Source organism: Medicago truncatula, chromosome 7, assembly GCF_003473485.1.
Source record: "Medicago truncatula cultivar Jemalong A17 chromosome 7, MtrunA17r5.0-ANR, whole genome shotgun sequence".
NCBI lineage: Eukaryota > Viridiplantae > Streptophyta > Magnoliopsida > Fabales > Fabaceae > Medicago > Medicago truncatula.
In genome coordinates, this window is record NC_053048.1 from 2,015,329 (window position 1) to 2,043,033 (window position 27,705).

Genomic DNA, 27,705 nt, shown 5'->3' on the forward strand with positions numbered 1-27,705 from the left:
TGAATTAAAAATTAGGGTTAAATATGTTTTTGATCCCTATAAATATGCCAACTTTTCGTTTTAGTCCCTCTAAAATTTTCCTGCAACTTATAGTCCCTATAAAATTTTCAATCTTCATTTTTGGTCCCTCTTTTAAAGTAAAATCATATTTAAAATTTATATTTTTTAATAAAATTTTTCAGAAAAATTCAAAATATTATAAGAATGACTTCCAAAAAAAATTAGAATTTTTTAACAAAACATGAATTTAATATGAATTTTTATATTTTTTACGGTTAAAAATTCATATTTAATTTGTGTTTTGTTAAAAAATTCTAAAATTTTTTAGAATTTTTTTTTAGAATAATTGACACATTTCTGCACAATTTCATTAAAAAATACAAAAATTAAATTAAAAATAGGGACCAAAAGTAGTGATTGAAAATTTTATAGGGACTAAAAGTTGAAGGAAAATTTTAGAGGGACTAAAACAAAAAGTTGACATATTTATAGGGACCAAAAACATATTTAACCCTAAAAATTATTACACCATGAGCTTACTCCAACTAATGAGGGAGAGACACCTGTTACTTACAGTAGAAGTAATCATAGTATAGTACAATTCCCTAATACTTGCAGTACAAGTAACTGTAATGCAGTACAATCTTAGTAGATTGATAGTACATTTCAAATTGTATATATACACTCTTGTACTCTACTGTTAAATTTAATGAAAAATAATCTTTGTTTCTCAGTTTCATAATATAAGTAGTGGTTTCCTCATATACCACAAAATCACACGGTGCAATTTGTGCACAAATTCATTATCATCATTTATACCTATAATCAATCTTACAGGTTCTCCCTCAAAACTTTTGCGTTGTTTTTCTTTTATCCTTAATTAAACTATTCTACCTCTCTTCTGCTTCACATATTTATCAATTGAAAGTATGACAAATATTACATGTAACTTATTTTTTCTGAAACCATTAAATTAGAGAAAACAAATTAACATTGATAAAATGAAATGTAATCATGATTATATTATATTTTATATAATAAATAATCCTGTAAATTCTATTGATTAAATTAAAAATAAATGAAAATGAAAATTGCTTCATCCCAGTTAAACACAATACTATAGATTCTATTAATTAAATTAAAAAAAAAATTGAGCACCATAACCTACAATCTTCCCACTTAACCACATAACCTCCTTCTCCCACATTCTTCATCATTTTAACCATCTTTATATATATGCTCATTTTAAATAAAAAAAAAATTGAAATTTATTTGAGCAAAACATAATCACAATCCATTTGTAAAAAAAAACATAACCACAATCCGATAAAATCTATTAATCGATGGTTCTTCTTTTCTTTCTCCATCTTTTCTAATTCACTTCTATAAATTACCAACTATCCCCTCAAAAAATTATAGTTACCAAGAATAATACAAAAAACAACGTATATGTTCATCACACACTTTTTATATTGAACTCACAGCAAATAGGATAGACATTCTTACGAATATATGAACAAACTCTATTTTTTAAAAGTATAACTATTATTAGAAATAACTCTACAACTATTGCCCGGGTAGAGGTCTAGTGTTTTCTTAATATGTATGAGCACTTCCGCATAATCTTCAAGTGTCTGTGCCGAGCTGAAATACCCAATAGAGCTTGCATTCTTGAATGTTTCCTCCCTTGATTCAAATGGTACTGATTTCCCATAGTATCGATGCTGATGAGAAATTATTAAGAATATAGCAAATGTTAAAATTAAATACAACATTCGAATGAGAAATTGATGATATAAATAAATAAAATCCATAGTAAAAAAATAACAGATGTTTAGATTGTAAAAATGTTAAATATATTTTCTTTTATTCCTCTATTTATCATGCTAAAAAAAACAGGCCCCCTATTTTGTCAAAATCGAACTTTTTAATCCTTTAAATATTATATTTGTTACAAATTTTGTCCCAACTCAGATTTTTAGCCTTAAATTTATGATTATTTATCCCAAAGTGATATTTCCTATACAAAATCAAAATTAGGACAAAAAATTATCAGAGATACAATTGAACATAGCAAAAAATTACTTACCAAGCCTCTCACACCTCTCAGATTCTTGCAGCTCATTAACAGTAAAAAATTAGTATGTTTTTAATAGTAAAACAATTTTTGGTAGATCTTTCTTGATATTAAAGCACCAAACTCAAGCATATAAATTCACACACAAACTATATAATTAAACACAAAACCACAACACGCCAGGACAAGAACAAACAAACAAAATATTAACAGAAATAAATACCTCTATGTATACAAGAAGGGCTTTAAAGGCGGCTGAGTTTTCATTCATAAATCCTATATTATCAGCATAGCCATCTAGTGGTGCTTCTGCACTAAAGTACACAAATAGCGGATTAATATCGGAGCCTAGGGTCCAATCTTCATATTAATTCTCTCCATTAAGTTTTAGTTTAGTGTTAGTCGGAAAAATGCTGAAACAACATTTAACCTAAAGTATTAATTAAGGAGGAGGTGAAAACTGGAATTTATCAAGGAAAAGATAGGGAAAGAAATGTATGCAATAAAGAGAAGAGAAAAACATGTAGCAAGTTAAGAAGAGGAAGCAGGAGCAAGTGATGAACAAAATGCAGAGATATATTCACTACCTGTTTACCGATTCCACCCATGCCCAAGGTTACAGCCTTGACGGTCAATGCACACCTTGCCTCCAACGATGTTGTGTTCTCCTTGTCGTGAGGCTCCTCCATACTTGAGAAAAAAAGTTGAAGCAAAATAACTTGACCATGTGAGTCTCTCACATTGTGGCATATATCACATGGGAATATATTTGTAAGATTGGTGAGAGGGAGATAAATGATAGATGAAGATGAATATGATAGAGTTGAAAGAGATGGATGAGAAATAATTGAGAAAAAGAAATGAAGAAAAAACAATTTAAGATTTTTGTTTGTGAGTAAGGGAATGAGTGAAAGAAAACCGGAAGTTAGTGGAAGGTTACAAGTTTGAGATGAAAGAAGTGGAATGAATAAGTGAAGTGGATGGGGTTGTGTTTAAATAACATTGAATGTCACCACCAAACAAAACAACATTGAAAGCATAAAATTAAGAAGAGTAAAAGGATGCAATAATTACCAACATATTCTTGGTCCAAGTTGCAAGGGACCTGGACCTTTTAAATATGTGATTAGGGTTCAATTCACGTATGAAAATAATTGATGAAAAATGATGACATATTTTATGTCTTCCACATGTTTTTTAACGGAGATTAGTCATTGTTAAATGAAACAGAAACTTCCTACCAATATTATGTGCAACAAAAAAAAAATGCAGTACTTTATGCAGCAAACGTGACAACACATGCCCCTGCAAAAATCAAACAACACTATAACTTCAAAGTACATGACATTTGCAGTAGACCACATTCCATGTTTACAAATTATATCCGCGTAAAATCTCCACACTCAATCATACCGATCCAACGGCCACAATCTCACTGAAATCACAAAACAACATGAGGCAATGCAAATGCTTATGATCTATAACAACTATAAAATAGCAATGATAGTTATACTAAAATAAATCAATCAAGAAGGAAAGAATATAAGTCGTCCTTTCTCCTATGGTTACTACTACTACTAGTATACAAACTTTATCTTCTTTTTTATTTTCAATAAAGCATAACATTGACAAAGTAGGCACAAATTAAAAAAGACCATCCTTTTATGCGATTGTGGACCATCATTGAAGGAAAGAATCAAAAGTGTTACATAATTGAGTTCGGCATATTAAATTGAGTTCGGCAGGTTATTGAATCAAGACAGACATGACCACAAAATATAAACAACACAATACACTTGAAAAACACAGAGCATGGAGCCTACAACTATTCAATAATTAAAAACAAAGGTTTGAAAAAGAAGAAGTACTTGATCTTGAATGATTAAAAAAGAAGTTTCAACACAAAGGGACAACTTTAAAAAGTGGAAAGAATCTCTATGTTTTCCATTTCTAGAATATAACTAGCTCATAACACTTTATCTTTGTTTCTTTGCAAATTTGCTCTTTCAAAATCATACAGCTCACAAGGGACCTCTCATACGGCTACCTCCTGCATCATAATTACAGTAAGATGTTTGATATACCCCTATATGAGTGTATATACACCTAAAAAGATTAAAGGCTTAATTGCACTTTTGGACCCCTATCTTTCCAAAAGTTGTGGTTATGAACCCCTAACTAATTTAAATACAAAACAGCCCCCTATGTTTTGATTTTTGGTAGTTTTGGCCCCCCAAGGCAAAAAAAAATAAAAAATTGACACGCGGCACCTCGCTTAGGGTGCCACGTCAGCGTTGACCGAGTCAACATTGGACTGGGGGTTCAAAACTGCCAAAGAATCAAAACATAGGGGGCTGTTTTGTATTTAAATTAGTTAGGGGTCCATAACCGCAACTGTTGGAAAGATAGGGATCCAAAAGTGCAATTAAGTTAAGATTAAAAGATAAGAGAGAATGATATGATATAACCCTTGTGCGTGTCATCCTTGCGCAGGGGCCATGATAATCTTCTCTATATCGTTCCAATTTTATAGATAAGTTATGTGGCAGGAAGAGAAAGATAAAGAGAAAATAAGATGTTGAATATGCATAGAGAATTATAAAGTCTTTAGATATAATGGTTGGCATCCGAAGGAACTTAAATACCCTCAGAGGAGAAAGATAAAGATAAAACAAAGGAATCAAACACAAGTTAAAGAAGAAACAAAGGCAGCTTCATTAATTTCTAACAAGTGGTGGATGAACGCATGACAAACGTGTAACAAACGGTCAATAAAGCAAATTCAATGTACATATTATTATGGTCCCAAATATAAAATAAATAAATAAAAGTTGAACAAAGTTAATGTATTCCATTAAAAAATTTAATCAAATATATCTATTTTGTTTAACATTTTTTTCTTATATTTTTAATCAGAATGGAGTATAATTTAGCATGGATTTGGATTTTAAAATGAGGTCATTAGTGAGTACTTATTTCCATGTATCCTAAAAATAGCTAAGCATTGATGTCTGCAACTTGAAGGTTGTGTGTGTTCTTAGGAATCCAAGGACAATAATGCAACCAAGTATATACTCCCCCATTATTATCGAATTTATACTCCCTTTGTTTCTTTCAGTATATGACACTTTTACGTGCGTGACACATGACGATTGTACCTATTTTGTAGAAAAAAGTCTATGCAAAATATTGTTTTTTAAAATATAGTCCCATTTTGCAGGAACTTTTTTCTACAATTTTTTTTTATAGGGACTAAAACCAAAACGAGACATATTTGCATGGACGAAAACCATATTTTAGCCTCTTTTTTTTTGTTCAATTTGTGTTTGATGACGGGGATCAGTTACTTCTTGGGGTGTTCAAAACAGAAGCAATCCAATTGAAAAACCGAAAACAGAACCAATCCAAACTGAAAATGCAAAAACCTTATTTGGTTGGGATGTATTCAAATCATTTTATTACTGAACCGCATGGTTTGGTTGGGTTTGCGGTTTTTATTTTACCAACCGAACCAAATCAAACCAAACAGCAACATAAGAAAAACATTAACTAAATTTATGTCACCTAAATCAATACTCATAGAAACATATAATGGAAACTTTTATACAATGACATACTTTTCTCTTATTAAGTTTCTTGTTTGTTTTTCATTGCAAAAATGTATTTATGTGATAATAAATTTATTAGAGAATGATAAAATCTCAATCTTTTACATATCTTACTTAAAATGTGTGTATATGAAATTCATGCCATGTTGATACAGTCAAATATATGAGATAAGGATATACTATATTATTTCATTTCGTTGTCAACATTTAAACGTACAAAATCATAATTTCAAAGTCCATAAAATTTGAAAAAGAAAAAAGAAAATTTAATTATTTGGTTCATGCACAAAAAACCAAATGACAGCTCCTCAAATATTGCAGCATAAAGTATAATCTTCAATTATTTTGCTAGAGCAGGAACTCATTCATCTCAGTGGGCTCTGTTGGCATTGACCTTTACGACACCTACCAATATAATTTCTCCCATTTGGACAATCTTTATCTGTTATACAAGTTCGAGAATTTGGTAAAAAAGAAGAATCACATACTATTATGATAAGAAATATTGAAATAAATAGAATCAGAACATAAACAAACTTCACAGTTTCAGCCATATTTTACGTTCTTTGCATCTAAAAAATACGATAACTTTTGATATACTTATAGTGTATAAAAATTATGCTCCCATAAAAATAATTAAATAGATTAGGCATTTTTAAATTTTAAAACCCTTCATAAAATTATAATGATAAATGTCTTTTGAGTATATAAGTGTGTTGTGTTTGTCCTTTCCACATCTAGAAAGAAGTTCAAATATTAAACTTGATAATCATAAGAATTCAATATTATTTAACTAACTTTTTGGAATCCTTCAAAAAAAGTTCATAACTTTTTTATCCTTTCGTGATAATAAAGAAAAAAATATATATTTTTGAATATCATAAAATTATCTACGGATATAATGTACAATTGGGATTGAGACCATATTTATGCACAAGTAGAATGCATTTAGGATCAATTTATTTATTTTTATTTAATCATTGGATCATAAATAATAAAGTTCATAATTTTTTTATCCTTTCATGATAATAAAGGGAAAAAAAATATATTTTTGAATATCATAAAATGATCTACGGATATAATTCATCATTGGATTCAGACCATATTTATGCACTAGTAAAATGCACTTAGGACCAATTTATTTATTTTATTTAATCATTGTATTATAAATAATAATCATTGGATCATAAATAATATGAGACATTTGCTAAAATCATGTGTCGCAATAGTACCACAAAAGTTCTTTTATACATGGGACAACATAAATTAGAGAATTAATTAAAAAAGGCATATGATATGCCAAGAAGCTTCTATTCTATAAACCCTAGAGAGAAACCCAACAATTTTGTAATCAAATGCTCCCATCTTTTAGAAATAGAGCCTGTGTAAATAGTAGACTTGCTTAGATTAATAATTTGTCTTAGTGCTTGAGCATATATGTCAAAACAATTCTTGAGAATATTCATATTAGCAAGAGTAACTTTAAAGAAAATCATTAAAACATATGCATACATCGCATGAGATGGGACTAAGGAACCTCTACAACATCTAATAAAAGAATCTCAAGAATGCCCCTACTATGATGTTACTCGCATCCTATCTCAAACTTGCACTCTGTTTATTCTTTTGATCTAGATCTTTATTAAATTAAATTAAGGGCAAATTCAAGACGGATTTGATAAAATCCCTCCATTAAAGTTATTGTTTTCGGACCCTAAATTTTGATTCGTTTGTATTTTATGAAATTGAAATTCCCTATCAATTAAAAATTGAAATTGCAAATTTGTATTGAACTCGTAGATTTAAAAACTAGACCGGTCATCGAACCGGTAAAAGTAATGGGTCAGTGGGTCATTGGTTGAATGATAGGGTCATTGGTCAAACCACATGTAAGAATCGGATGACTCGGACATATACCCGGTCTTCATAAAGTTTTTATCTTTGTATTAAATAGGATGACTCGGGCTATAAAAAAAATATAACACTAATAAATGATAAGAAAAAATATTTTCAAATAAATTAAGATGATTTCTCGAATATGATCTTCAAATTTAAGTCTACCTACTATGACAATATTATCCTGTCAAACAAATAAATTAATTCTTATATATATTCATTATGAGTATAATAATAAATTAGAAACACTTTAACAAAAAAAATACAGACACTTACAAGTTTCTTTTTTCTAGAAAAAAAAATACACGATAAAATGTGAACTTAAGTGAATAATGTTTTTCATTTAATAATTTTAAAGATATGTATAATCATTAACAACTAATAGAATTACACAAACAATCTGACCAAAAAAAAAGAATTACACAAACAAGTACCCTGGTGTGGTGGCTTCTAGCGTTAAAATGTATGTTAGGCTGCCAAACCTGTGCTCAATCCTTGCCAGGTGCAAATTTAGTTTTTTTAATATGTAAAATAGTTGATTTTCTAGAAACACGGTCGGCTCAGTAAACCTCTAGTTCGTCGGATATAAGCGAGTTTTTCCGGTTCATGCCGGTTCTCACAGGTTTGATTACATGACCGATCTAATATGTCAACCGAACCGGTTACACCTCCGGATCACGGTTAAAGCGGTCGGTTCGGTTTTCAAAACAATTTTGAACCAACTACTCCCATATTTTGTTTCTTGTCTGTCAATTGAAACCATCCAAAACTAACTACTCCCATATTTTGTTTCTTGTTCGTCAATTGAAACCATCGAATCTCACTGTATATGAAGGTGTCTTTTACCAAGTTATTCTATGAGCATTTGCTAAAAGACACCAATTAATTTTTATGAAGGTGTCTTTTAGCAAAGTTATAACTAAAAAGTAGAAATCACACCTTGAGGTGTGTATGGCTAAAAGACTCTTTCGTAGGTGGCTTCTAACAAAATCCATTGATAAAAGAGTAAGATAAAAATTAATTTTTAACTTAACTGTTAAAATGATTCTCTTATGTGGTGGAGTTTGTAAAATGTGTCATATGTTTGAAATGTGTCACATACTATTATAACATGAAATATAAAAATAAATAGAATAAAAACATAAATAAAACTTCATATAGTTTCAACCATATTTTCGCTCTTTGAATCTAAAAAGTAAGTTAAGATTTGATATATTTATAGTGTATAAATTTTATGCTCTCATAAAAGCAATTAATAGTTAAAGCATTTTTAAAATTTTGACAACCTTCATAAAATTAAAATACTTAATAAATGTCTCTTGAATATATCAACGTGTTTGTCCTTTTCTCTCTTAGAAAAAGTTCAAATAATAAACTTGATAATATAAGAATTGTATTTTATTTAACTAACTTTTCAGTATACTTTTTCCTTTAAAATAATTTTTATTACTTTTTCCTAAATCCTAAACCACTAAAGGGAAAAAAATATTTTTGACAACCATAAAATTATCTTCAGATATAATGTACCGTTGGTATGATACCATATTTATGCACAAGTAAAATGTATGTAGGATCGAATTATTTTTTATTTAATCATTGGATCGTAAAGAATAAAGAATGTGAGACATTTGCTAAAATCATGTATCTGGATAGCATGTATGACATAAGTTATTTTATACGTAGGATTACATAATTAAGAGACTTAATTACAGAAGGAATATGATATGCTAAGAAGCTTCTATAGAACCTAGAGAGAAACCCAACAAATTTGCAATCAAATCATCCACCATACAGAAATATAGCCTATGTAAATAATGGACTTGCTTAGATTAATAATTTGTCATGGTGCTTGAGCATATATGTCAAAACAATTTTTGAGAATATTCATATTAGATTTCCTCCTGATTAAATAAATGGACTTTAAGAAGCCTGGTTTCTAAAATGATACATATTAGACAACATAACCATTGATTAAAAAATGATATTTGTAGTACCATTCAGTGTTGGTTTTTGGGATAATTATATCTCTCATATTTATATTATATTTTTACTCTCTTTTTCTGTAAAAATGAAGATAGATAAAGAGAAAATAAAATGTTGAATAAGTGTTAAAAAAAAAGTAAGGGTGTTTAAATATCATCCCCTTAATATAATTTCCTTTGCCTTAGTAGAAAAAAAATAAGAAAATAAACATTATTTAACCACCTCCACTCCCCTTTAGGGAGGAAGATGAGTTGTATATATATGAACGTTAATTTGGTTTATTGGGAAAATGATTCAATTAGAAAGAATCTCTCTATATATATATATATATATATATATATATATATATATATATATATATATATATATATCATGACATGAGTTATGCAACTTCTCCACGCAAATCTGTTCATCGTAATGGATCATGAAGATCCTATCAACCACCTGACGAAGATATGGATCTGGTAGACGTCACGCGTAATCCTCAAAGGCAACTTCTACTTTTACTTTGAGTTTGTAAAAACAGAGTTTTGGTTATGTTATGTAATTTTTACTAATCATGAGTTTTTTGCTTAGCGAATTAGACAGAACCTATATATATATATATATATATATATATATATATATATATATATATATATATAGTTTCTTTTTCTGATCGATTCGCTACGCATAAATAGTGTGCTTAGCGAACCCTTCAAAGTTTGTGAATATTTTGTTTTATTTTCTTTTCTTAATTTTAGATTTTATATTCATAATGCACTTGGCTACTAATTGTTAGTATAATTGTTTTGGGATTTGTTGATGCAAGGCAAAGTATCGAAAATTCAACTGTTTTACGATCCTAAGATCGAACAGACCGAAAGGAAAAACTGACGCAAATCCAGAAATTAACGAAAGTCATTACAATAAACAACAACCATGGCCAAAATTGAAGAATAGTCAGTTGCAGTAATGAACAACAACAGTCCAAGACAATATGCCCGATCTGCTGGACCTGGAAATAACCAGAGGCAGATTGAGATCAAGACATGAGTTATCCAATTTCTACATGCAAATCCGTTCATTGGAATGGATCATGAAGATCCTATCAACTATCTGACGAAGATGGATCTGGTAGACTTCTACTATTGTTGATGCAATACGAGTAGTGTATTATCCACCTCCTTTTACTAAAGAAGACTGAGTGTGTCCTGCTTTCCCAGAGCATCTGATAATCATTAAAGTCGTTCTTCAACCATCCTCATCTTCTGGTGTGCATGCTTCGAGCTATAAGCTTTGAAATAAGAGATCATAACATAAATTAAAACAGAATTATCTGCTCAGAGGACTGCTATGAAGCAGAAGATGGATGCTCAAGCTACTAAGTAAGAAGAGATGGGTCAGAATCTGAATGCCATCTTGGATCTGATGAGAAAAGGAAACTCTTGGGATTTTTTACTTTTTATCACAATTTAGCTTGGCACATGTTCCTTTATGTGATATTAATCGACAATTTTTTTACTTGTATTAATTATGTATTCTTAGAATCTTTTATGCAATATATACATTGATTTCTTATCTTTCTTGCTTATTTATTCCCTGCTATCAATATATAGCTGAAATCCAGGCCATGGTGATACCGTCAAATTTACAAGATACGGATACACTCTAAATAAAACAATTTTCCGCCTTATTTCATTTTGATGCCAACATCTAATAGTTCAAAATCATAACATCATGGTTCATAAAATTTGGAAAAGAAAAAAGAAAATACAGTTATTTGGTGCATGCACAAAAACGAAATGACAGCTTCTCGAATATTCTAGCATAAAGTATAATCTACAATTATTTTGCTAGAACTAGAACTCATTCATCTTACTCTTCCTGTACGCAGAGGCCTTTAAGACACTTAGAAATATAATTTTTCACTTGTGCACAATTTTTATCTGTTTTACAAGGACGAGAATTTGGGAAATAAGCTGAATCACACAATATTATGACAAGAAATATGGAAATAAATAGAATCAAAACATAAACAAACTTCATAGTTTCAGCCATATTTTTTGCTATTTGCATCTAAAAAATAGGATATGAATTGATATATTTATAGTGTATAAAACTTGCGTTCTCAAGAAAATAGAATACTTAATAAATGTCTCTTGAGTATATCCATAAAATGTGTCCTTTCCCGTGTACTCTTTCCTTTAAAATAAATTTCATCAGTGTTTTAACCTTTCGTGATAATAAAGGGAAAAGAAAAACTTTTACCTAGGATCAATTTGTTTTTTTTTTAATTTAATCATTGGGTCATAAAGAATGTGAGACATTTGCTAAAATCGTGTGTCTAAATAGTATTACATAATTATTTTATGCATGAGATTACATAATTATGAGAATTATGTAATAAAAACTATTCTTGACAACTTATTATATATTTTATTTTTCATTTGTTTTTCAATTTTTCTCTTTCCTTTTTCTTTTCATTTTCAAATGTTGTCAAGATAGTATTTGAAATTTCACCTTGTTACTTGAGATGAAAGTATGCTCCTTATTTCTCCCCATCTTGAATAAAACTATATCTTAATTGATTGCTCCTCTATCGTAAGACAATGGACACAATATCACGATGGTTCGGGGTTTTATTTTCAAGAAAAATCAAAATCTGGTTGATTGTTCAGTTTTGTAATTGTATTTGGACATCAGGGAAATTTCGGTAAGCACATAATGTATGCTTAAAAAATGTGACAGTGCATAAGTGATACAGATTCTGCAATTTGGGCTCAAAAGGCTGATCAAAGACTAGTATTTGGATGTGAGTAAATGGTTTACATCAAAGACTAGTATGAAAAGTAAGTTTATGACAATGGAAGAAAAGTGGTGTGTGTGTTCCAATGTGAGTAAATGTGGTGGTTGTAAGATTTTGCAAATATAACTCAGAGGGGAAACTTTAATTTGTTTTTCCCAAATTCCTCTAGGCAAGCTAAAGTTGTGTAGCGACGTCCGTAGAAAACATAGTCTTTTAAATCTTCATTTTAACACTTAAATGTGCAACTTACCATTTCTTTAAAAGCATTCACATTTTTTTAAGACATGATGAAGCTAAATTTTTTAGCCATTTAGACAAGATAAAACATGCTGAGTTATGTTTTTCACATGACTTCATCAACATATTTCAACATCCACTCTCAACATAACTTGGTAATTACTCAATTAATTCATTCGTATATCAAAATTCCTAAAGAATGTAAAAGAGATAAGGGACAGAGACACCGTGATTTATAGTGATTTCCCTTTTTCATCATCGCTAAGGATACATCCACTCTTTATGATAGAAAACGTCTATCACGGACTTCCACTATGTTGATAAAGATTACAATGTATGATTGCAAAGATTTCTTCAATACTAAGAAATCATACAAAAGCCAATCTTCAAGAACCCTAGAAATTGGACAATTAAAGATCTTTGAACCTAAAGCTTTCATGCAAATATGGCTTGTTGGCCACGTGACACAAGTTTAGAGAAGATATAGACACATCCCAAACCAAAACCTTTGTTGTTCCTCGCAACAAAAGCTCTCTATAAGTGTCAAGTACTACACTCTCACTTTTTTTCCCGTAATCCCAACCAACAAATTCTCTATTAGAGATGCCCAATTTAAAAAGTTTCGATTTATTCTTCTTGGTGGTGAAAAACTTGGTGCCAATATTCTCTTTGAGAGAATATAATGTTTCATAAAGGATTTTACAAAATTCTTTATTACGTGATTTTCCGAAGTGAAGAAAGTTCTGCTTGAATTGGTGATTAAATATAGAAATTTGGACTTGGAACATAATGATACAGTTGGGGGAAAACAATTCTTTCATTATGTTGTAATGTGTATTTGTACAATGATGTTGTTTTGGGCACCAAGTATCGTGGACATCAACTATGTCTAACTTGAGCCTCAATTATCTGTAACTAATATATAATATACTACTTCCTCCATCCCATTTTAATTGAGTCGTTCGTTGATTTCACACATATTAAGAAAAAATGTTTAAGTGGAAGAGGGAGAAAAATAGTTTTGAGTGTCTTGTCAAGTATTGATGCATTTCTTCTTATCATAAATGCAAAGTAGAATATATTGAATTGAGAGTAATTAATGAAAGTAATATTAATTAGATTTATAATTGAAAAAAAAAATTATTGTATTGAAAAGTGAAATGAATCAATTTTTTTTTAGACAATATTTGTTTGCAAATGACTCGATTAAAATAGGACGGAGAAAGTAATAATTTATACAATAAATATTTTATATTCAAATATACACTCACATGAGGGACTTGAGGAGTTGTCTTGTTGATGATCTTCTGTAATTTTTTTGTCAAGAATATTCTCAAACCCTGTGTTAATATCCTACAGCTCGACAAAACTGACACAATATTTATATCTGCTTGATGTTCCAAGGCTTGAGGGCTCTATAATGCTTTTCTTGGAACTTTGTCCTGCCTTCATTGCTAGGTGTTCTCTAATGCAAAGATATGTAGTATCTTAGGGTTGAGGAGGTGTCTTAGGGTTGCATGTAAATAAGATTATGTAGTATTGGCAATTTAATGATTGAAGTTATTGGTTGACAGTTGACAAAAACAATTCCCCCAAAAAAAAAAAAGTTGACAAAAACAAGTTTGATCTTACTGATATGATCAAGTACTATTAATATGCTGATACTTTTCACAACTAGAAAATTTGCTTTTTGCGGCGGAAATTTGAGAGGGCATAAATTTCGTCGCAAATTGTGATGGATTTTGTGAGGGTTAGTCTACAGCGACGGATATTTTGAGGGTTGCGGTCGTCGCTATGTATCCGTCACAAATTGTCTCAGAAATTCGAGTGGACCATGTTTAGTGAGGGAGATAGAGACGGTTTTATACCATCTCTAATGATTCCGTCACATATATCGTCGCAAATTCCCTTAACGCTTAGTGATGTCTTTCTACTAGAAAAAGTTGAAATACCGACGGAATTTAGAGACGGAATTAGATTTGTCTCTATCAGAGACGGAATTAGAGACGGTAAAAAGGAGCAGGAGACGAAAATTATAATTTATTTTTTTGTTACGGTTTTAGAGACGGAAATTTCCGTCTCAACGGTTTTCCGTCTTTAAATCCGTCTCTGTGTCAGTCTCCAAATGGTCAACTAGTCATTGAAATAGTCGAACTTTTAATAGAGACGGAAATTTTCCGTCTCTGACGAATTTTTCATTTTTCCAACCAATTTATTTCGATAGCCGCCCACTTTTTTTAAGGAGCCCGCCCAGCATAACTCTGGTATGCTTTTTTTTATTTTTTATTTAATATTTAATAATATAATATAATAATAATATAAGATAATAATAATTCACAAAAAAAAAAACTTCACTTCCTACTTTCACTTTCACGTTCTTCTCTCTTCTCCCCTTTTCTCTTTGATTGTTCTCACCTCCATGTTTCTTCCTTCCAACAGCTCACCCTCCATCAATTCTTCTTATTCTTAATTTCAAACCCTGTTATCAACAACCCCAATTCATCCTTCTCCTCAATTACCAACAGTTCACTTCCATCAATTTCTCTTATTCCCAATTTCAAACCCTAATTCCAATTTTGGGTTACAAAGACAAACCAAATACTAATTGGAGATTCTTTGTAAAAAATATTAGGTAATTTAATGTTTATCAATTTCAAATTTTTTTTTCTTCATGTTTTTTGTTGCTAAATTTCTTATGTGAATTAGAAAATACTGTATCTAAATTGGAGTTGTGAAACCCAATTGCTAAATTAGTGTTGTGAAAATAATTGAGGTTTTTTTTTGGTTAAAAAAAAATTGGGTTTACACGTGAGTAAAAAATTGGTGAGAAAGTTTCTAAAATCTTAATTTTTTTTCATGTGTATTTTGATTATTTTTAAGGTTTATTAATTGGATTTATATTGTTGAGTTCATTAGATGATACCTTAAGATTCTTCAACATTTTCTTTAAAGTTGTTTGAACGAAAGTATACTGTATGTACAAAATCTCAGAATGATTGCATTCAATTGTTTCATTTTCTCAAATTATTATTGATGTCAACGTATTTTCTTAAATTATTATCGGCGTCAACGTGTTAGTGTTGTATCGTGTCTGTGTTGTACAGGGTAATGGTGTTATGGGATCAAGGCTTCTCCCCGTTTCATGTGTTTTATGTCATTTTAGTTTCTTAGATACTCTGTTCAAAAAAAGAATTGTAATGTTTTTCCTATATGAATTTCAGTTTATTCATAATTCCTTTACTTTGTGGTAATTTTACAACTTCATGTTTTCATAGATTCTGTAAAAATCAACGAAGGTCTGTAAAAATTGTATTAGATATTTCTGTTTGGTTATGTTCATAGATTCTAAATACATGTTGTTTTCTTCTATTTCAGAGATTTGATTTCCAATTACACAAAATCTATAGAGGAGCTTGTCAGATCTGAGCCATCGGAGCCTGTCGTTCTTTTCAGACAGGTAATGAACCTTAAATGAGATTTTATTTGTTATTAGATTGCAACTTCCATGTTTTACTGGATGTGGATTACCTGATTTTCACCTTAAAATTAAGATGAAACCAAATGCTAATAATCTTAGACAGAACTATTGTTTTATGAAAGCTGGAAATTATCTACTAAGTATTATGATCCTATTTACTACCTTTTTTTTTTTTTTTTTTTTTTTTTTACAGTTTTATGTTTTTGATTTTTGTTATTAATTAGCACTAAATATTTTGTTCAGTTCGTATTGAACTTTTGAATGTGAATGCTTTTCTATTTTATTTTATTGTATCCCCTAGCTATTATCAATATGAGAAATAAAAACACATAAATCTATTAACTATTATAACTAACATGCTACCAATTTTTCAATATAGAATGGAGATTCCTGAACATCGCAAGTGGATGGATAATAGGATGCGTCCTGATAATAGTAGAGTTACAGATGAGTTTTTGGCCGGGGTTTGTGAGTTTGTTGAGTTTGCTTGTGCACAAGATGATTTCAAAAAAGTAGGAAAGTTGAGATGCCCATGTAAAATATGCAAGTGTAGAAAGCCTCAGTCAGTTGACGATGTCATGAAACATCTTTGTATGAAGGGGTTTAAGGAGGATTACTATTACTGGAGTAGCCACGGTGAACAAAGGCCTTCGGTTATGCCAGTGGTTTCAAACAACTCCTATTATGGAAGCATTGGGATACGGGAAGACTTCAATAACTTTGAGCAAATGGTAATGGATGCAGCTGGACCATCTCTTGGTTATTATCTTGAGCAAGAAGAGTTTGCTTGTCCAGAACAAATAAGGGAGGATCCTGACCCACAAGCAGAAAGTTTTTTTAAGATGTTGAAAGCTGCACAAGCTCCCTTGTATCACGGTTGTGAAAGTTATTCAGAACTGTCAGCTGCAATACAAGCATTAAGTATAAAGTCTGACTTCAATAACTCACAGAATTGCTTTAATAAATGGGTAGAGTTTATGGGGAAAGCATTGCCAAATGACAATCGAATGCCTAAAAACTACTATCGTGCAAAGAAATCGGTGGAAAAGCTTGGATTGGGTTGCATAAAGATTCATTGCTGCCCAAATGGTTGTATGATTTACTACTATCCAGAAGATAAGAATCTCCGTAATTGTAAAATATGCGGCGAAAACCGTTACAAAAGTGTCACTAGAAATGGCATGATTAGAGATGTTCCTTTAAAAAAGATGTGGTATTTCCCTATTATCCCAAGGCTTCAAAGACTATATTCCTCAATGCAAACTGCAAGCCAAATGAGGTGGCATCATGATGTTACAAGAGACGATGGATATTTATCTCATCCAGCTGATGGAGAAGCTTGGAAGCATTTTGATGAAAGCTATCCTGAATTTGCAAAGGACCCTCGAAATGTGAGGTTGGGGTTGTGTGCTGATGGATTTGCACCATTTGATAAAACAGGTAGAACATATTCATGTTGGCCAGTGGTTATTACTCCTTACAATCTTCCACCTTGGATGTGCATGAAAAGAGAGTTCTTATTCTTAACTGTTTTAATTCCGGGCCCTTCTAATCCAAAAGGGAGAATTGATGTGTATATGCAGCCACTAATAGACGACCTTAAACTTTTGTGGAATTCTGGTGTGATGACATATGATGTCTCATTACAACAGAATTTTGTCATGAAAGCTTGTTTATTGTGGACAATTAATGACTTTCCTGCATATGGGATGTTGTCGGGTTGGATGACAATGGGAAGGCTTGCATGTCCTATTTGTATGGAGTCTACGAAAGCATTTACCCTTCAACATAGTCACAAGACAACTTTTTTTGACTGTCATCGCCAATTCTTATCACCTGATCATTGCTATAGGAGGAATAAGACTGCTTTTAGGAAGAGTAAAGATGAGACATCATCGCCCCCAAAAAGGTTGACCGGTGAAGAAATGTGGGAAAGGGTCAAGGATTTACCGAGCATAATTGGACCTCCATATGATGATTTTCCAGGGTATGGACTTCTCCACAATTGGACCAAACAAACCATCTTTTGGCAGTTGCCATATTGGAAGACAAATCTTCTCCCACATAATCTAGATGTCATGCATATTGAAAGAAATGTATTTCTTAATATCTTGTATACTGTTATGGACACCAAGGGAAAAACAAAGGACACTTTTAATGCTAGATTGGACTTGGCAGATATTTGTAGAAGGAAAGATTTGGAGCTACAAGATGTTGGAGGGGGAAAGCTTAAGAAGCCAAAAGCAAAGTACACATTAACAAAACAACAAAGATTATCTGTGTGTGAATGGGTCAGAAAACTAAAGCTACCAGATGGGTATGCATCTACCTTATGTAGATGTGTTGACTTGCGGGAAGCAAAGTTATTTGGAATGAAAAGTCATGACTGCCACGTGTTCATGCAACGCTTGCTTCCTATTGCATTCAGATCTCTACCCGACCCTATTTGGAACACCCTAACAGAGTTTAGTCAATTCTTCCGAGAGCTTACTTCGCCTATACTAAAAAAGGAGAATTTACATGTAATGGAGAAAAATATCCCAATCATTTTGTGTAAGTTAGAACAAATATTTCCCCCTAGTTTCTTCGACTCTATGGAGCATCTTCCAATACATTTACCGTATGAAGCTAGGGTTGGTGGTCCCGTGCAATATCGATGGATGTATCCTTTTGAAAGGTTGGCCATCTATCTTCTTTTTCTTTTTTTTTAAGTAATCACTATGCACTAATAATTGTGAACAGGGTGTTATTTGGTTTTTTTTTCCGTTTTCCCACGAAATGGACAAAGCATTCTCAATTTGATCATTATGCTTACTCTTCATGGTAGTCACTTAAACTTGTCTGTTTAGTTTCGATTAATGTGTTGATTCAACCAATTTGATCATTATGCTTACTATTCATGGTAGTCACTTAAACTTGTCTGTTTAGTTTTGATTAAATGTGATTCAACCAATTATATGGTTACTATTCATGTTAGTCACTTAAACTTGTCCTATTTTAGTAATCACTATGCACTCATAATTGTATTAATGTCTTCAAGTTATTTTATTAGGTTTATTCGTACCTTAAAAGATAAGGTCACAAACTCATCTTCTGTCGAGGGCTCTATTTGTGAAGCGTACTTAGTGGAGGAGGCCTCTACGTTTGCGTCTTACTATTATCCACCTGATGTTACTTGTAGAAGGACAAGAGTGCCACGGAATGATGATGGAGGCGAAAGTTGTTCAATCAGACAACCTTTGTCTATCTTTAATTATCTTGGGCGTCCTTCTGGGAAATGTACAACCTACTTCCTACAAGACAAAGAAATGAAAGCTGCACATCTCTATGTTCTTCTAAATTGTCCAGAAGTTGAGCCATTTTTGTCGTAAGTGTACACTTCTTTCATTTACCAATATCTTTGAAAAAATATAATATCTCTAAACATGTGATTTTAATGTAGCATGTATACGGATATGCTTCAAGATCTTGGTGTAGCCGACTCAGAAGTTGACAAAGTAATCTCCACATCATTTCCTAATTGGTTCAGCGAATATGTATGGTGAATTGAATCTCCCTAGTGTCATTAATGCTACTTACTTTGCTTGTTAATTGAAACTAATCTAACTTTTCAAAATAGGTCTCAAAGAACCATGTTGAAGATAACTTTTTGAGGAGTTTGGCATGGGGGCCCAAGAGAAAAGTCAACAAATGGTCAGTGTATTATGTAAATGGATACAAGTTTAATACCATAGATCATGGTAATGGGATGAGTACAACAAATTGTGGCGTATCTGTTCAAGGTGGTGAAGATGGGGAAATTGACAATGATTACTATGGTGTCTTAACTGACATTGTTGAAGTTTACTATACTGGATGGCCAATAAAGACGTTGGTTCTGTTCAAATGTGATTGGTTTGATCCCACTTTGAATCAAGGTAAAAAGGTAGATAGTTATGGAAATGTTGAAGTTAGAGCATCTAGGAAATATAAACATTATGACCCATTTATATTTGCACAACAAGCAAAACAAGTATACTTCACACAGTATCCTGAAGGAAAAAAAGATTGGTTGGCTGTGATTAAGACCAAGGTGAGAAGCACAATTCAAACTTTAGAAGATAGTAAGCCGGAGAAAGAAGTTCCATACCAAGATGAATCAATCACACAATCACACGTGACAATTGAAAATGACAATCTTGAAGGAAGTCTTGTTGATTTAGTTGGAGAAGTTGAGGAAGCATATGGTCCTTTCTTAGATGAGGTTACCTTTGAATGGGATAAAGATATTGAAGTAGAAGACAGTGCCAAAGAAGATGATGACGATGATGACGACGATGATGAAACATATTCTGACTAGGTAATTTATTGACAGTTTTAGTTGTGTTGCTAGACAGTTTTATCTCTATGAGCTGTCTTTTTGACTTTGTTTAATGGCTGTTTGTTGTGTTGTGGCCAATATGTTGTTTTTGGCCGCCTACCTTCTATGGCAAAATATAGTTATTTACATGTAAAATATGGTCCAGTTGCAATTGTTTCTCTCTGAACCTATTTTCTTTATATGATATGAAATATGAACCTTCAATATTGTTGTTACTTAAGTTGAAAAGTTGAAATGGCAAATGGTTGAAACAATTGTTACAAATAGTGGCAGTTACATAAATAGGGAGATATAGTTATTTAGGGGATATACTATTTTCTTCATATGATATGAAACATGAAGCTTCATTGTTACTTAGGATGAAAGTTGATTGTCCTTTTCAAAATACACAACTTCATGATATTTTTTTGCTTGTAGGCTATTATGGAGCGCTTGGAGCGAATGTTGGGGAATTTCATGCCTATTATAAACTCTTCAATTCAACAGAAAAGAGAGGGTGATAATGGTAACAACGAGATGGATGAACTTTAGTTTGGTTACTTTTGTTTAACAGGATGAATTGATGATAAACTTTGTATTTTAATATTATGTGGTGATGTTTTGTTGTACGAGTGTACTTTCATGTCACTTTTGCAAATTTGATGTTTCTCAAAATATAATTGTGACATTTTTGATAGTTAGATAAACATAATGAATATCTTAAACATTATTTTACCACTAAACATTTGAAATATTGAGGCAGAATTTATAATAAAAAAAAAAAATAAATCATTTTTAGAAATATAGTCAATCTATCCTTTCAAAAACCTAGACAATATGAAAATATGCTTCTCTGTGGACTAAAACAGACTAAACCGACTAATAACATTATCAAATAAAATCAATCTTACCGTTGGATAAAACCTAATAAGATTAAGAACGAATCAGAACTCGAATTTTGACGATCACAATCTTCAGAATAACTTAACCCGACAAATTATCCCTTTAGAAATATAATAAATAATAAACTTTATAAAAAAAAAAAAAAAAGTTTTATCGCTACTACTTTTTATATAATAAATAAACTTTTGTTAGGGTAAAATGTGTAGTAATTGCAATGTAGATCATTCTAATGATTTATTTTTATACCAAAAATGAAGTTTAATTGCTGGCCAACTAAAAAAAATAAAATATCAGGGACCAACACCAAAATGCAGGGACTAATATAAAAAAATGTTGAAAGTGTAGGGATTAATGATATTTTTAAGTTAAAAAGTTGATTTTTTTTTTTTTACTTTTAGTGTGCCACGTGGCGTGCCTTGATACGATACGGATACGTACTGCACCGATACGTTGATACGGGAAAATTTCAAAAATCAAGATACGATACGGCGGGGATACGTTAATAAAAAAAATTATATAATTAAATGTATAATATAATTATATATAACCTTTTTTTAATATGCAAATATATTAACAAACACAAGAAACTAGACTTGTAGCAGATTAACATAAATATAAATAATATTGACGATTAATAGAGTGGTGATTAGTCAATTACATACGTAAAATATACCAAAAAGAGCACCACCAGTGTTATATCAATGCTATACTATATCCAAAAGGAATATTGTTAATGCTATACTATATCGATCCAAAAAAGAAGCACTATATCCAAAGTGGAAGGCGACCATTTTGGAAGAAAAGGTTGAAACCCTAATTTTTTAAAAAGGGGAAGATGAAATTGTTTCTGTGGTATGATGTGGGTCGTACCGGCACCAAAGAAAGATAAATGAAATATATATATATATATATATATATATATATATATATATATAATATTTTTATTCTTATGTTTTTTTTTCTTATTTTTTACAAAAAAAAAAAAAGCACAGAAATCAAAATAATATAAAAAACACAAGTATCCGTGCGTATCGGGACGTATCGAAATGTATTGAAAAATTATTTTTTTCAAAAATAAATTTAATATTTGGATACTCTCCCGATACGTATCGGGAAGTATCGGGCAGGTATATGGCAGGATACACAGGGGATACGGTACATCATCCATTTTGAAGTATCAGGGCTTCACAGGCAGAGACCAATGTCAAACAAAAAAAGTGCAGGGACCAAAGCCAAAATTGAGTAAAAGTGAAGGGACTAAACACACATTTAAACCTAGTATATTTAAGAAAAAATTATTTAATTTTCTTTTTTGAGGAACAAAATTTTTAGTTAGAAAGACAAAAAAGACAACAACCATTTTTTGGTAAATAAAGGAAAAAAGAAAAAGGAAAAAAAAAATTAGACTAAAATTGACAAAAAACCATTCAGCTAAAATGAAATCCATACCGTGAAGAGATCTTTTCATTTCCCTCTTTTGATTTTCATTTTCATTTTCATTTTCCCACTCACTCCATTTTCCAACTTTAAGCTTCTTCACCTAACCCATTCAGTCACCGTCGTATCTTTGCTAACCCCCCTCTCTCTCTCAGAATTCTTTCAAAATTATCGCAAACCCCTCTCTCGAATCGCTAATATTTTAGCTCACAAATCCCTGTCAAAGTTTAACAGCTCACAAATTGAGGATTTTCTCACTTGGAAGTTAGGGTTTTGTCGATTGAAACTGATAACTGGGGTAAATTTCTTCTCTGAATTTTATCTTTTGAGGATTTTTATCTTTTGTTGTTGTTTCACCTTTGAATGAACTTCATTAGTTTCATATACAATTTTTTAGGAATTCCCTTTTGATTCTTTTTTTTGGGTATTCTTTGAAGATAACTTTAAACATAGATTACGTTTTTTTTTTGTTTTGATTGTTTGGGTCTTCATTGAGTTTATGTAGTGACTTCTTTTTGTTGATTTGTGATAGGGTTTTTGTGTTTCTAATAATGGGTATTTGAAAAAAAAAATATAACTTTTTCTCACCGAGCTTGTTTTCTAAACACACGTTGTGTTTTGGATCAAGGGTTTTAATATATTTTTGCTGGTCAAAAACAAAAATAGTTAGTGTTTAAGTATCATTTGAGACTATTATGCAAGGTAGAACAAATCAGTGTAGCCTATATTTGTCATTGTTATGGTAGGTGAATAAAAAATTGTAGCTTATGTCTGTTGAGGCTGTTTACATTAGTAAAGGTATGTGCTTGCCTGTTTTAATGTGTCTCAGGTTACTCAATATAAGCTTTGAAGCACTGACACAAACATTGAAAACGGACATGGCACCCACACTAAAAATGAATTATTTGAACTTAATGACATGTATTAGTGTCGTATTGGTGCGTTGAATTTGTCTACATTAGAAAAGGTTAGTGCGTTGAGTTCAATAGATACGGTGAGATTCTTCAACATTTTCTTTACCAATTTCATATTTATATTTAGTAGTTGTCTGTACAAAATTATACTGCATGTCCAAAATATCAGAACGATTACATTCAATTGTGTCATTATCTCAAATTATTATGGATGTCAACCTGTTTTCTCAAATTATTATCAGTTGTCAACGTGTTAGTGTTGTGTCGTGTCGGTGCTTTACAGTGTAATGATGTTATGGGACCAAGGCTTCTCCCTGTTTCATGTGTATTGTGTCATTTTAGCTTCTTAGATACTCTCATTTGTCTTTATCTTTATATGATATAACCACGTTGACTTTTTGTGAAGGACTTGAAGCGATGACGACACCACCATATGAGAAGAATCGACTCAAAAGAGTTGCAGAGAATCATAGAGTGATAAAGGCTCTCAATATGCATCGTCTCTCTCAGGATCTTCACGAATGCACTTCTCCAAAATCAAAACCTTCATTGGTCAGTGATAATCTCTCACACAAACTCTTTAGTTTTCTAAAATTGAGTTTGAATTTGAGTGCTGCCCATATACTCTACTAGGACTAATCAACTCAAATTTCTATGTATTGTTTATAGATGTCAGGTACAAGCAGAGGCAGGGGAAGAGGTAATGGATTAATTGCAACTCGTCAACATATCTCATCTTCCGAAACTAACCCGACATCTACACCAACCTCGTCTGCTCATCTTGAACCTAACCCAACACCACTCATTTCACCACAATTAGAAAAAACCCCTACATCAACCACATTTACTCATCACCAAACTAACCCAACACATACCCCATCTGCTCATCCCCAAACTAACCTAACACCTCTCGTTTCTCCACCATTAAAAAAAACACCTACACCAATCACATCTACTCATCCCCAAACTACGCCACTTATATCTCCATCATTACAAAAAACAAATCAATTTGCCCCATCCGCTCTTCCCCGTACTAGGCATGCACCTACAATATCTCAACCTTTGCAAAACACCTCTATCTCTTTCCCATCTCATTTTCATTCCCAAACAAGGCATACACAGACCATATGTCAATATTTACATAATGCACCTGCATCATCTCATTCTCATGGCCAAACCACCCCTAACTATTGTTATCATGGTTTTTGGGTGCCAAGCCATTAATTGGACTTGTACCTTTCGACCGTTGATATCTCTCTTTTTTCTTGGGAAGGGTAAAAGGAGAAAAACCCTTGAGTTTCCGAATTCGGGGGTCGGTTTTACTACGGGAAGGTGTTAGGCACCCGGAGTAACTATAGTCCTCTATAGGAGCCGTTTTCCTAAGTTGATTTCTACGCTTTAGTTTTATTGCTTATTTGTAAAAAGAAGGTGTGATTAGTTAAGAATGGGGGTGAGAAGAAGTAGAATTTGATTTTATTTCGGCTTGGAGGGGTTAAAGTCCCTTGCCTACGTACCGTTTTACGGGATCAAAACCGGCGTAGTTCTTGCTAAAAAAGACTTATTGTTTTTTTTGTTTTAATTGTTTGATTTTAAATTTTGAAAATGATTTTGAAGAAAAGGATTGAGAGGCTTCATGAGCATTAGAGTATGAAAAAGTGGGGGTTTGTTTAGTGATTTTGCAAAAAAGTCTAAATGATTAGATTTATTTGAGAATTTTATTAAGAAAATAAAAGGTGAAAAATTGTTGGAGTTTTGACTCCATTTTTATGAAAAATATTTGAAGCGAACTTGTTTGCATATTTTTTGGAAAAAATTGGATTTTCTCTAAGTGTTTAAACCTAAGCATTCATCTAACCATGCAATCCTAGCCATACATCTACACATGCAATCCTAGGCATACATCTAGGGTGAGTGTGTGCGTGCCGGTGCGCCATAGTGTCCATAGTCCATATTACAAAAATTGCCTAAATACATTCTATGGCCCCTTTGCCAAGCTACAAACCAATGATAACAAATTACATCACCAAATGAATTAAAATTTGCAAAAATAAATGCTAAGCTAAAGAAAGTGGAGGAGATAGTGAAATGCTATGAGTGAAGTCACATAAGGAACAAAATGTTAGTGAAACAAGGAAAAATATAATGGAAATGATGAAAAATGCACCAAATGAATATGCAATAAAAAGGGGTAAAAACATGAGAATTTATCAATCACAATATGTAAAAATGCATCAAGAACATATATGGAATTTTAATGAGCAAAAATTAAAGAACGAAGTAAAGGAAATAAATGCAAAAAATAAGCAAATAAATTCTAATACTTAGAGGAAAAATTAAAATGATAGGGAAATATTTTTAGAAAATTTTTTAGAAGCATAAAACACCAAGAAAGTGTAAAAAAGGTATTTTAAACGCAATTAAAAAGCAGTTAAAAAAAAAACTCAGCAGGATTTAATCTGGACCGTTGGATGAATCCAGAGGTCCAGATCAAGCTCTCAAGATCACATCACAGCCATTTGATCAAAGATCAAAGGGTCCAGAAAAAAGCATAAAAGATAGTGTAAAATTGCAGGAAGCACAATGACCGTTAGATCAACAATCTAACGGTTCAAACAGAATATGCAACATACTCCACACAAAAGATCATACACAGGAAACAAAATCAAATACACAACAGCCATCAGATCTTGGAACAATCCAGATCTGATGGTTCACAATATGAAGGAGCATAGCAAGAGCATGTACGCGCGCGCGTGGGAACAAAAGAGTATATAAAAGGAACTTCAACAAAAAAAACACCAAATCCTCAAAAAAAACTTCTCTCTACTTTGGATTCTAGAGAGAGAGAGTCTGTCCTCTCTCTAGAATCCGGTTGTCTTCTCCGGTCACGCTTAGCTTCTCCGGCGCGGTGGCCGGCCACCTCAAGGTGGCGGCGCCGCCGCCGGAAAACTTTCCTTGCTCCGATTCAAAAAATTTTTACGTTTTCAAACATCCTTTTTTACGTACTACTCGAATCCGAGCTTAGATTTTTCAAAAGAGCTTTGAATCGGAGTAGATCTAAACTTGAACTTTGAGGAAAACTTTTTTTTTTTTTAGAACAAAGAAAAAGGAAAAGGAAAGCGCGGAAAGTTACCTTTCCACTGTGCTTTGCGGTTCTGGCTTGTGATTCTGGCTTGTGCTTGTGATTCTGGCTTGTGCTTGTGATTCTGGCTTGTGCTTGTGATTCTGGCTTGTGGTTCCGGCCTTGCGCTTCTGGTTGTACGGCTCTGGTTTCACAGTTCTGGTTTCACAGTCCTTCGCGTTCTTCTTCTTCTTTCTTCTCTGTGTTTTGCGATTTGGTTCTGGCTTCGCGTTTCCTCACGTTTTTCCTCTCCTCTGTGATCGGTGCTGGAGTTTCTCGCCTCCGGTGAGAAATTCGTACCTTGAATTGCAGGGGAATCAATTCAATGATGAAGATTCATCGGTGAATCTCTGAGAATTGGTGAATTTGTTGCTGAATCTGGTTCTGGAAACAGTTAAGGTTTTTCTTTGTTCTTGAGACTTTTTCTGTTTTGATCTGTAACTGAATGGAAAGAGAAAAAGAATCTGTTTGTGGTGATTTCAATGATTGTGTATCTGATCCTGAGAATCTGACACTGTGTTGTTTTTATAGCTGACATGTGTGAGTGATTGGACCATTAGAAAGCTGACATGTGGCATTGGACTGAGAAAGGGGCGCTGCCCTGTAATTTTGACTTGAGGGACCTGTTTGCAATTTTTAAAAAAAAAGGGACTAAACTGCAATTGACAAAAAGGACTGAAATGTAAAAAAAGAAAATTCTGGACTGACACGCAATTTTGGACCTCTTGGGGACCAAAATGTAAAATAAAATAAAATTGGAATAAAATTGGCAATCTGACAAAACGTAAAGTGAAACTAAAATAAAATTGACAAAACGGACTAAAACGAACCAATGGCCTAAATGAGGTACTTCAAAGTAACCTCCCCATGCCAAAATTTTGTGTGAAATGACCAAAATGCCCCTAGGGCTAAAAAAATGACCTA

General features: G+C 32.0%; 3 protein-coding genes, 2 long non-coding RNA genes and 1 pseudogene across 6 annotated transcripts; 3 read left to right on the forward strand and 3 right to left on the reverse strand.

The window, feature by feature from the left end:
- The first annotated feature begins 704 nt into the window (after window positions 1-704).
- On the forward strand, window positions 705-4,917 carry LOC120576810 (uncharacterized). Its single transcript, XR_005642878.1, has 3 exons — window positions 705-837; window positions 4,098-4,143; window positions 4,571-4,917. It is a non-coding gene; the product is annotated as an uncharacterized lncRNA (long non-coding RNA).
- LOC120576809 (uncharacterized) lies at window positions 1,451-3,172 on the reverse strand. Of its 2 annotated transcripts, XR_005642877.1 has the most exons (3): window positions 2,665-3,172; window positions 2,301-2,391; window positions 1,451-1,724 (listed from the first exon to the last, which is right to left on the reverse strand). XR_005642877.1 is itself a non-coding variant. In XM_039827311.1 (2 exons), exons 1-2 carry the CDS (start codon window positions 2,764-2,766, stop codon window positions 1,524-1,526), a joined length of 303 nt encoding a protein of 100 aa, XP_039683245.1. In that variant the 5' UTR covers window positions 2,767-3,172; the 3' UTR covers window positions 1,451-1,523. The 2 variants fall into 2 exon arrangements, 1 of the variants encoding a protein (XP_039683245.1); XM_039827311.1 differs by lacking the exon at window positions 2,301-2,391.
- Window positions 4,526-4,641, reverse strand: LOC120577271 (uncharacterized; annotated as a pseudogene).
- A 930-nt stretch (window positions 4,918-5,847) lies between the features above and the next one.
- Window positions 5,848-6,538, reverse strand: LOC120577150 (uncharacterized). The gene is made up of 2 exons (XR_005643204.1): window positions 6,223-6,538; window positions 5,848-6,127 (listed from the first exon to the last, which is right to left on the reverse strand). It is a non-coding gene; the product is annotated as an uncharacterized lncRNA (long non-coding RNA).
- An 8,399-nt stretch (window positions 6,539-14,937) lies between these two features.
- Window positions 14,938-21,107, forward strand: LOC120576894 (uncharacterized). Its single transcript, XM_039827515.1, has 7 exons — window positions 14,938-15,221; window positions 15,965-16,046; window positions 16,447-18,744; window positions 19,120-19,434; window positions 19,510-19,603; window positions 19,687-20,406; window positions 20,845-21,107. Exons 3-6 carry the CDS (start codon window positions 16,448-16,450, stop codon window positions 20,404-20,406), a joined length of 3,426 nt encoding a protein of 1,141 aa, XP_039683449.1. The 5' UTR covers window positions 14,938-15,221; window positions 15,965-16,046; window position 16,447; the 3' UTR covers window positions 20,845-21,107.
- A 1,689-nt stretch (window positions 21,108-22,796) lies between these two features.
- On the forward strand, window positions 22,797-27,070 carry LOC120576907 (putative uncharacterized protein DDB_G0290521). Its single transcript, XM_039827557.1, has 4 exons — window positions 22,797-23,044; window positions 23,576-24,212; window positions 24,330-24,869; window positions 26,939-27,070. Exons 2-4 carry the CDS (start codon window positions 24,078-24,080, stop codon window positions 27,068-27,070), a joined length of 807 nt encoding a protein of 268 aa, XP_039683491.1. The 5' UTR covers window positions 22,797-23,044; window positions 23,576-24,077.
- Window positions 27,071-27,705: the final 635 nt, after the last annotated feature.